General features: G+C 39.0%; 1 protein-coding gene across 1 annotated transcript in view; it reads left to right on the forward strand.

The window, feature by feature from the left end:
• The window catches only part of CKAP5 (cytoskeleton associated protein 5), an 87,776-nt gene that overhangs the window by 57,983 nt on the left and 18,613 nt on the right, over positions 1–11,180 (forward strand). The window contains 8 exon segments of the mRNA XM_017861982.1: positions 845–1,039; positions 1,729–1,864; positions 4,182–4,270; positions 6,584–6,709; positions 8,230–8,379; positions 8,685–8,888; positions 9,102–9,237; positions 9,672–9,865. Coding sequence (XP_017717471.1) covers positions 845–1,039; positions 1,729–1,864; positions 4,182–4,270; positions 6,584–6,709; positions 8,230–8,379; positions 8,685–8,888; positions 9,102–9,237; positions 9,672–9,865 — 1,230 coding nt within the window.

The raw sequence follows: 11,180 nt of genomic DNA on the forward strand, positions 1-11,180 counted from the left end.
TGTGTGTGTGTGTGTGTGTGTGTGTGTGTGTGTGTGTGTGTGTATGCCTACAGCTCAGATGTTCAGTTGTTTGATGACTGCTTCTCAATGTCCAGAGCCTACCTCCTGGCAACATCACTGAGTGGTATGTGTGTCAGGAAAGGGACACAGCTGGGGCATTTGGGGTTGGCAGCTGCTTTGTGGCTACAGCCTTAGCTTAAGTGTGGAATTAGAGAAGGCTCGTCTGAAAGACCATTTCAAGCCAGAGACACTAGGCATCAGAGGGACCCAGCAAATTTTATGTCTCAACGTTCTGAGTCTCCCTTTCTCCTGCTCCCCTTGTACCCTTTCTCACCCAGCACTGTCCTTTCACTTGGTCCCTCTAGACTACAGTCTCTTTCTTCATAAACTATTTTTTTCCATCAGTCAGAATAGGCTGCTGTGGCTCATGCCTGTAATCCCAGCACTTCAGGAGGCTGAGGCAGGAGAATGGCGTAAACCCGGGAGGCAGAGCTTGCAGTGAGCTGAGATCCGGCCACTGCACTCCAGCCCGGGCGACAGAGCGAGACTCCGTCTCAAAAAAAAAAAAAAAAAAAAAAAAAAAGAACTATTAAAGCTTTATAATTTAATACCCAAATACAGTCCAAAGAAATGTGTCCTTATCTTAAAGATGATTGTCATCATTGAATATATTATTTAAATATAGCACAGTTCTTGAATTATGAAAAGTACTGATTTCATATTGAAAAGTTATAGTGTGAAAGCTAATTCAGCGCTTGAGACTAATGAAATCACTAAGCCTGAGATCATACATGATAACAGTCTTCATTTGAAGTGTGTAACTAGTCTTTATTTCTTTTGGCAGCTTCTGGGCTGGCTGGCTGAGAAACTACCTACTCTTCGTTCCACCCCTACAGACCTTATCCTTTGTGTTCCTCATCTCTACTCTTGCCTAGAAGATCGAAATGGAGATGTGCGAAAGAAGGCCCAAGATGCTTTGCCATTCTTCATGATGCATTTAGGATATGAAAAAATGGCCAAGGCTACTGGGAAACTAAAGGTACTACTTCTTGTTGCTGCTACTGCTGTTAAAAGCTATTTAAAAATACATTTAACATGGGCCAGGCACGGTGGCTCACGCCTGTAATCCCAACACTTTGGGAGGCCGAGGCAGGCAGATCATGAGGTCAGGAGTTCAAGGCCAACCTGGCCAACATAGTGAAACCCCATCTCTACAAAAAAATACAAAAAAATTAGCCAGGTTTGGTGGCACACGCCTGTAATCCCAGCTCCTTGGGAGGCTGAGGCAGGAGAATTGCATGAACCCAGGAGGCAGAGGTTGCAATGAGCTGAGATTGTGCCACTGCACTCCAGCCTGGGCAACGAGCGAAACTCCGTCTCAAAAAAATATATATATTAAACATGAATTTATATGAGCAGAAAACCATATTACTTCCTGTGAGTCTCAATTTGAAATCATAACAAGCAAAAATAAAATATTAAGCAGTGTAGAAGTAAAAATCTGCTGACTTCACAGGAGTGAAAACTGTGACCTTCTAGAATGATACCTACCTTAGTGTGACTTCATAATGTGTGTGACTTCTGACACCATGTGCTGCCTCCCTTACTTCAGTGGTATTTCAAAACCAGGAGCTCAGTCATTTGTTTGACAAAGGATTTGTTCATAAGCTTTGTATGACTTTATCATTTATGTGACCTCTCACTTTTTATGTTATTTTGTCTCTCTAGCCAACTTCTAAAGATCAGGTATTGGCCATGCTAGAGAAAGCCAAAGCTAACATGCCAGCCAAGCCTGCTCCACCCGCTAAAGCAACTTCTAAACCAATGGGAGGGTCTGCTCCAGCCAAATTCCAGCTTGCATCAGGTAACTCTATCTTAAGAGGGTTAAAGGGGAAGGAAATAGCCCTGAGGAACTCTAAAAAGACATTCAGCCTTGTCTTTTTTAAATCACATTTGCTTACAGCGTAGATCCAAGCTCTCCTTCCTTCTCTCCTTACTTTCCTTTCACAAACACTTGTCAAGTAGTCAAGTACCTATTTTATGCCAGAAACTGTACTAAGAGTACAAAGGTGACTAATTTGGTTTCTAATTCTAAAATGGTTTTTTTGTTTTTGTTTTTGTTTTGTTTTGTTTTGTTTTTAGAGTTGGGGTCTTGCTCTGTCACCCAGGAGGGAGTGTAGTGGCATGATCATAGCTCACTGCAACCTCGAACTCCTGGGCTCAAGTGTTCCTTGTGTCTCATCCTCCCAAGTTGCTGGGACTACAGGCGTGCGCCATCACAGCTGGCTAAATTTTTTACTTTTTGTAGAGATGAGGTTTTGCTGTGATGCACAGGCTGGTCTCAAACTCCTGGCCTCAGGCGATCCTCCCATCTCAGTCTCCTAAAGTGCTGGACTTACAGGCTTGAACCACCACACCTGACCCCAAAAGGAGTTTTGGAATAGCACATCAGAATAGTCCTTTCTGAAGTGTTGCATCCTACATTTAAGGTTTCCACAACTGTTTTCTGCTCCTGGATACTATAATTAGAAGAGGAATTGGGAGAATCTAGCTTAATCTACTTTATTAACCTTCTTTAAGGGAAAATTCTTGATTTCTTTATCCTGATACTAAAGTTCCATAATAAGCTGGATGGCTTATGCTTGTAATCCCAGCACTTTGAGAGGCCGAGGCCAGTGGATCACTTGAGGTCAGGAGTTTGAGATCAACCTGGCCAACATGGAGAAACCCCACCTCTACTAAAAATACAAAAATTAGCTGGGTGTGGTGGTGCACACCTGTAATCCCAGCTACTCAGGAGGCTGAGGCAGGAGAATCGCTTGAATCCCGGAGGCAGAGGTTACAGTAAGCCAAGATCACGCCACGGCACTCCAGCCTGAGGGACAGAGCAAGACTCTGTCTCAAACTAAATAAATAAAATTCGATAATATATAACCTGTGACCAATTCATTTTTAGACTTACTGCTTAACAATATTCTTGAATTTAGTGGAATAGAAATTGTTGATGCTATAAAGTTAGAAATTTTACAGCCTGATCAACATGGCAAAACCCCATCTCTACAAAAATTACAAAAATTAGCTAGGCTTGGTGGCGCACATCTGTGGCCCCAGCTACCCAGGAGGCTGAGGTGGGAGGATCACTTCAGCTCAGGAGGTTGAGGCTTCAATGAGCCACGATCGCACCACTGCACTCCAGCCTGAGTGACAAAGCCAGAACCAGTCTCCAAAAAAAAAAAAAAAAATTTACATGTGTAAAACTCTTTATTAAAGTGCATATTCAGTTTTAACTTTTATTGGGATCTTGCTATGTAGCAGATACTGAATATCAAAGATGTCCTTACCCTTAAAAAAGTATCAGTCTGGGCTGGGCATGGTGGCTCACACCTGTAATTCCACCACTTTGAGAGAACAAGGAGGTCAAGACCAGCTTGGGCAACATAGTGCGACCCTGTCTCTGAAAAAAGAAAATTGTTTTAATTAGTTGGGCTTGGTGGTACACGCCTATAGTCCCAGCTCTTCAGGAAGCTGAGGTGGGAGGACTGTTTTAGCCAGGGAGGTCAAGGCTACAGTGAGCCCTGATCATGCTATATTGCACTCTAGTCTATGTGACAGAAACCCTGTCTCTAAACAAACAAATGAAACTACAGTTTAAGTGTTGGTAAATGAGATATAGATTTTCTGAATTAATTTCCCTCTTATGCCTAAAGAGAGATTTTGGGAGAAAAATTATTAGGAAAAAAAAAATCTGAGCCAGGCACAGTGGTTCACGCCTGTAATCGCAGCACTTTGGGAAGCCAAGGTGGGTGGATTGCTTGAGCCCAGGAGTTTGAGACCAGCCTGGGCAACATGGCGAAACCCTGTCTCCACAAAAAATGCAAAGAAAATTAGCTGGGTGTGGTGTCACGGGCCTGTAGTCCCAGCTACTAGGGAGGCTGAGATGGGAGAATTCACTGAGCCTGGGAGGTCAAGGCTGCAGTGAGCACCGTGAAGGCACCACTGTACTCCAGCCTGGGAGATAGAGCAAAATCCTGTCTCATTAAAAAAAAAAGAAAAACTAACTGAAAACATCTTATAAACTGATACATTTAAGACTGCAGGCTTCCTTGTCATCATCATATATTTAACCTGTCCAAAATAAAATATTAGTTAAAGTTTATAGTATATATTTTTTTTTCTCAAAGCACCTGCTGAAGATTCTGTTTCCAGCAGTGCAGAACCCAAACCTGATCTAAAAAAGGCCAAAGCTCCAGGATTATCCTCTAAAGCAAAGGTATGTTAACTCTGTATACTTTGATGTAGACTTGCTTTTAAATATATTTTATACACTGAGTCATTCTATTAGGAAGGATCACATTATATATAAAAGAACATCACTGCTATTGATATTATCAAATTATTTATACAAATTTCTGTGGCTCATTTTTAATAAGGTCCTAAAACAGAGACGTCCTGCTCTCAAGAGGTGCTGTCATCTTCCTTTCATGTAGATTTTCGGGGAAAGATATACTTTATTGAAAGAAGAAAGGGCCGGGCGCAGTGGCTCACACCTGTAATCCCAACACTTTGGGAGGCCAAGGCAGGCGGATCACTTGAGGTCAGGAGTTCGAGACCAGCCTGGCTAAGATAGCAAAACCCTGTCTCTACTAAAAATACAAAAATTAGCCGGTCATGGTGGCAAATACCTGTAATCCCAGCTACTCAGGAAGTTGAAGCAGGAGAATCGCTTGAACCCAGGAGGTGGAGGTTGCAGTGAGCCAAGATCTCACCATTGCACTCCAGCCTGGGTGACAGAGCGAGACTCAGGGGGAAAAAAAAAAAAAGGAGAAAGAAAGTATTTGTAGCTCTGGCATAATAAACACTTTAGGCTGATTTGGATTTAAGAAAAGGAAGTTAAATCAACTTCCTTCAAATTTGGCACTGTTGTCATCATACTAGAAGATGTTTCAGTTAGTCTGCAGGGAAACACCGTTTGTCCCAATGGGATTTATTTTGATGCATCACCAATTCTTTCAGTATTCATGGAGAGTTGGACAATTTAAAGCAGTGTGTTCAAATGTTCAACTTTATCCCCTGGGTGATTTTTTCATTTAATTAGGTTTATAAATCACAGAAAATTATCATTATCTCTATCAAGATTCAGATTAATAAACATATTCAGAGCGTTAATTATTGAATACTTACAAAAGGAAAATTGCAAAACTGCAATGGTTAGTAAATCTAATAATCTAAATAGAGAATTATTTAATTTACTTCCTGTAATTGATGAAAAAATATAGAGTGAGAATATTTTTTAGCCAGTACATGTATTATTACATCCCCATTTTGGAGTATACACTCTAGGGCCATTCTTCTAAATATTACAGTTAACCATTTTTCTTCCCTATGCTTGGGCCCTTTAACTCCTTAGTGAATTAATTTAAACTATCCAATGATGTTGTTCTTTTCCTGTCTGCCTGTCCTCATCCCAGATTTAACAAGTGCTTATTTTAGTTTTGATCACGAGTGTTTTGCAGTATTTTTGACTCTGTTCTTAATGTCGTAATTTTTTTTCCAATCTTTTTAAGCTTACAAAGCAGTTTCATATAAATGATCTCATATTTGTTTGGTCTGAATGACTTTAGTGTTTATACTAGAAATAAATTCTGGCCAACTAGAAATAGTGGCCATGCTACATTTATAATAATAATGATTCCAGTAAAGAAATTTGAATTTTACCTTAAATATGTGTACTATTGTTTACTATTTTCTTTCTATCTGATATGAAGATTTTAAATCTTGGATTATTTTTTAAAACCACTTTAGTGACTTAAGTATTTAAAGCATTTCTTGTAACTTTCTCTAGAAGCAAGTTCAAAAGGTCTTCAGTTATACTATTATGATAGAGATACATTTAAATATCAATGGAAAGAAACAGAAAAGCTTTCAAACTAAGTGTTTTGAAATGTGTAAATGCCATTCAAGATGTCATTAATGGCCGAGGTGGGTGGATCACTTGAGGTCAGGAGCTCGAGACCAGCCGGACAACATGGTGAAACCCCGTCTCTACTAAAAATACAAAAATTAGCCAGGGGTGGTGGTGGGTGCCTATGGTCCTACCTACTGAGGAGGCTGAGTCCGAAGAATCACTTGAACCCAGGAGGTGGAGATTGCAGTAAGCTGAGATCACGACACTGCACTCCAGCCTGGGCGACAGAGTGAGACTCCATCTCAAAAAAAAAAAAAAAAAAAAAAAGAATGTCATTAATAGGGAAAGCTATAATGTTGAAGATTTCAAGAAAAAAAAATTATCCAGTAAACAAAAAGTTTGTGACCTAGACTAATGATCAGTAATAGCAGCTTTTCCAACTATATAACATGCTAGTCCAAGAACTAACCAACAGTTACTTAAGAATATTCTCAGAAAATTTTCTAAAGAACCTGTTCAAAAACATATACAAGATTCTATGATGCATGTTTTTTTTGTGTGAAATATCATGTAGAAAGATTTCTCTGTTTTCTATGGTGCCCTTTTACTGGGCAGCAGCATCATATTCTTAAGGAGAGGTGGCCAAGCTAATCAGTATTCCCTGAACCTTGGTTGTAGAGTGCACAAGGGAAGAAGGTGCCAAGCAAAACCAGCTTAAAGGAGGATGAAGACAAATCTGGGCCTATTTTTATTGTTGTTCCAAATGGAAAAGAGCAAAGGATGAAAGATGAAAAAGGATTGAAGGTAAGGAAGAATTAAGAATCGTCAGGAGATTTTGCTTGTATTGTTATTCAAGAATAGTTTTGCTGTCTGAAATCCATGTTATTGTGAAATAGGAATTACGTGTTTCTTTTGCTTATAAATTATATTCTTTAGTTTATGGGAGCATTAATTCCTACAAATAAATTATAGAATAGAGTTATTGCCTATTTTTCCCCGTAAATAGAAATAAATGATTTCGTAGCTTTTTTGGTATCTTCATTTTTAAAATCAAAAGATGGAATGTATTCTTTTTTTTTTTAAATTAACTGGATATATAAGCTTCTTCATTAATCTTTCTTTTCAAGACCTTACAAGGCAGATTTTGTGACTGTATAAATGGCTAGTTCAGTCATTTATCTTATGTTGCTTTGATTTCATTAGGTACTTAAATTTGTTTTCAAAATGCATAATCTTTTTTAAAAATTATTTGCAGTACAGAAAGTGCAAAGTATGGTATGAAAAGCATGTCTCTGTTCCAGTATCCCTCCACAGGGAGGATATTAGTACTCATTTTTTCAATGTATTACTCCAGAAATATTTTGTACCTCTACTATCATACGTATATTTTTATATAGCCCTCCTTTTATACAGATGGGGACATGCCATATTGTTTGTTCTGTATCTCACTATTTTCTTTTAATGATGTTTGAAATATCTGAAAGATCATTCGTATCTGTGTATATATGTGTGTATCACTGTATTGGTGCATTATATGTATATACCTTTCTTTATCCTTATCCCACTATGTTGGACATTTAGGTTGTTTCTTGTCTTTCACTATTACAAACAGTGCTGCTGTGAATATCTTTGAATGTAGGTCTTTGTTACACATATGTGAGTGTATCTATATTAAACTCCTAGAATGACGATATGCGTAATTTTGATAGATATTTCAAATTTTCTCTCTATCAAAGATGTGGCAGCAGTGTCCACCATGTTATATAGTTACATGTAGGATTGATTTTTTTTTTCTTTAGTAAGAATTGCAAGGCCAGGCACAGTGACTCATGCCTGTCGTCCCAACAATTTGGGAGGCTAAGGCAAGCAGATTGTCTGAGCCCAGGAATTCAGAACCAGCCAGGACAACATAGTGAGACTTCGTCTCTATAAAAAATTTTTTTTAGTTAGCTGGGCATAGTGGTGCATGCCTGTGGTCCCAGCTACTTGGGGGGCTGAGGCAGAAGAATCACTTGAGCCTGGGAGGTTAATGCTACAGTGATCTATGATCGTGCCACTGCACTCTGCCATGCCCGGGCAACAGGCGAGACTCTGTCTCAAAAACAAAGAATTCCAAAAATGTGTATTCCTATAAGATTTTCAGAGTTGTTAAGCTTCAAGAAGTATGACACCTTGAAATCTGCATTCATATTTAATTACAAATGAGTATTGTTGAATTTTTAAATAATGTTATTAAATTGTTCCTGCAGCTGCATTATATAAGGCTCTCTACCTCATTTCAGTTGAACACCCTGTAGCCACTTTTCACTGTTTGTTTTTTCCAGGTGCTAAAGTGGAATTTTACTACCCCACGGGATGAATACATTGAGCAACTAAAGACTCAAATGTCTAGCTGTGTGGCTAAATGGTTACAAGATGAGATGTTTCACTCAGACTTTCAGCATCATAACAAAGCCCTGGCTGTTATGGTTGATGTAAGTCTGCAATAGATAAATATACATGTATCTCAGACATGTAAAAATACTGAGCCCTATGAAATAATCTGAAGTTTGCATGACTTGAAAAGGAAGTAGAATATACTATGTTCTCTATTTTTTAGAGCTGTTTTATTATTTGGTAGAATAAATGAATGTGTGTATATTTTTTAGGTCTTAATTGAAGGCTTAAAAATCTGTCATTTTATTTTTGGGCTTCAATAAAATTTAAGAGACACTTGCCTAGTAGAATTGAGATTTTGTATATTCTTATTTGTGGGAGTTTTGTTTTGTTTTATTTTAAGCACTTGGAGAGTGAAAAAGAAGGTGTTATTGGTTGCCTGGATCTTATCTTAAAGTGGCTTACCCTGAGGTTTTTTGACACCAATACAAGTGTCCTGATGAAAGCACTAGAATATTTAAAATTGCTCTTCACCTTGCTAAGTGAGGAAGAATATCATCTTACTGAGAGTGAAGCATCTTCCTTCATCCCCTATCTTGTTGTCAAGGTAATGTGGTGTTCTCTCTCTGGGAGACTGCTTCAGTTCCCAGCTGACCTCAGTTTCTATACTTTTATTTCCTCTCCCTTTTTTACTGATTATATCATGGTACGTTCCCTACTCATCCCTATTTCCCTATTCTTTAAAAACATAGTAATGCATGGGAGAATCATTGCTACTTAGGAAATGCCTCACTTAATCATTATTTTCCTTGTTGACTAGGTTGGAGAACCAAAGGATGTCATTCGTAAAGATGTTCGTGCCATCCTGAACCGGATGTGCCTTGTCTACCCAGCTAGCAAGATGTTTCCCTTTATCATGGAAGGAACCAAATCCAAAAACTCTAAGCAGAGAGCAGGTGAAGCAAATAGTTTAAACTGAGATGTGAATCTCTGCAGTAGTAGCCTATAGAAGAAATAGTTTCTAGATGAACAAATAAATTTCTCCAATGCCTATGTAGTTGATTCCAACCTCCTGATTTAGACTGTGAGAGTGATGAGTTGCACACTGGTGGAGCCATGGTATCAGGCAATACAGGCACCACTCAGTATCACCCTGGTGACAAAATCAAGTGCACAGGGGCCATCTGACTCACAGGCATCTCTTCCTTTCAGGAGCACTTGCTGAAATATCATTTTTTTAACTGATAAAAGGCAGTAAACAAAAAATCCTAGGCAGAGCCAGAGTCAGATTTAAGTCCTTCATATATGCCAAGGGAAATTTCTCTAGTAGGAATAAGTCTCTATCCCAAATATGTGTTGTTTCATTAATCTAGCCTTTCTCCCCCATCAGAGTGCCTGGAAGAGCTGGGATGTCTGGTTGAGTCCTATGGCATGAATGTTTGCCAACCAACCCCAGGAAAAGCCTTAAAGGAAATAGCTGTTCACATAGGAGACCGTGACAATGCTGTACGCAATGCTGCACTCAACACCATTGTAACGGTGTACAATGTACATGGGGATCAGGTGTTCAAACTGATTGGAAATGTGAGTGACTTCTCTGAACACTGTCAGCATGTTGTGAAAATAATTGCAAGATCTCCTAGGTGCTAGGTTTCCTGTCCTCTCAACGGTAGCTAAGTTTTACTACTTTTAGTCAACTCAACCTATCAATGTGTCCTAGAATCCGGATAGACCCTTGAGGTGTCTCTGATTAGGCTGTTTTAATGGAAATCAAGTTTTCTTTTCTGAGCATTCTATTCATAGCAAATTTGCTTTAGAAATGAGTGCTATTTTTGAATCAAGAAATCTGAGCTAGTCCCGAGTTTAAATTCCTCCTGGCAGTCTGCTCTGTAATTTTTACTGCATCGAGTTTTTGGTTAGAAAGTGCTTACTTGCGTATAGTGTGGATACTAGTATCTGTTAGATCACGTCTTGAGCTACAGCCATGAGCCAGTTTTCCACTCACATTAGGTTCTGCCTCTGACCTCTTATTTCATTTGAGTGAGTCTGGACCTCTGTCTTCAGTTACCTCATAGTGTCACCATATATTTACACTGGGCTTAAATATGTTTACTTATATTTTCTGATTTAATTCTCACTACTACTCAGTGAAGAATATAAAGCAGTTGGGAATTTTATAGATGACCAAAAATGAAGTTTCTTGCCCATAGTCACACAGCTAGATAGTGGTGACAAAACAAAAAATGGGGAAGCTTCATTTAATTTTTGACCTTTTTATTTGTAGTTACTAATTGGCTTTCTTTTTTATCCTTTCCTTTTTTTTTTTTTTGAGACAGGGTCTTGCTCTGTCACTTAGGCTGGGAGTGCAGTGGTGTGATCATGGTTCACTGCAGCCTCGACCTCCCAGGCTCAAGTGATCTTCTGACTTCAACCTCCTGAGTAGCTAGGACTATAGGCGTGTGCCACCATGCCCACCTTATTTTTATACTTTTTATAGAGATAGGGTTTCACCATGTTGCCCAAGCTGGTGTCAAACTCCCGGGCTCAAGTGATCCTCCTGCTTTGGCCTCCCAAAGTGCTGGGATTATAGGCATGAGTCACTGTGCCCAGCCCCTCTCCTTCTTTCATATCTCCTCTTCCTGTTAGCAGCTAGGCAGGTATTAACAGTAGTTCATTTTGAAGTGTGGTGCTTTGAAAGTAAACATGTCCTAACATAGAAGGTTCTATTTGTTTTGATATGAAAATAGATATTATTGAGTTATCCAGTTAGGTTTCTAAATTTGGCCTCTTCGGAGCTTGCAGTGAGCTGAGATCCGGCCACTGCACTCCAGCCCGGGCGACAGAGTGAGACTCCGTCAAAAAAAAAATAAAATAAAATAAAATAAAATAAAATAAAATA

Source organism: Rhinopithecus bieti, unplaced genomic scaffold (genome assembly GCF_001698545.2).
Source record: "Rhinopithecus bieti isolate Rb0 unplaced genomic scaffold, ASM169854v2 scaffold_61533, whole genome shotgun sequence".
Classification (NCBI taxonomy): domain Eukaryota; kingdom Metazoa; phylum Chordata; class Mammalia; order Primates; family Cercopithecidae; genus Rhinopithecus; species Rhinopithecus bieti.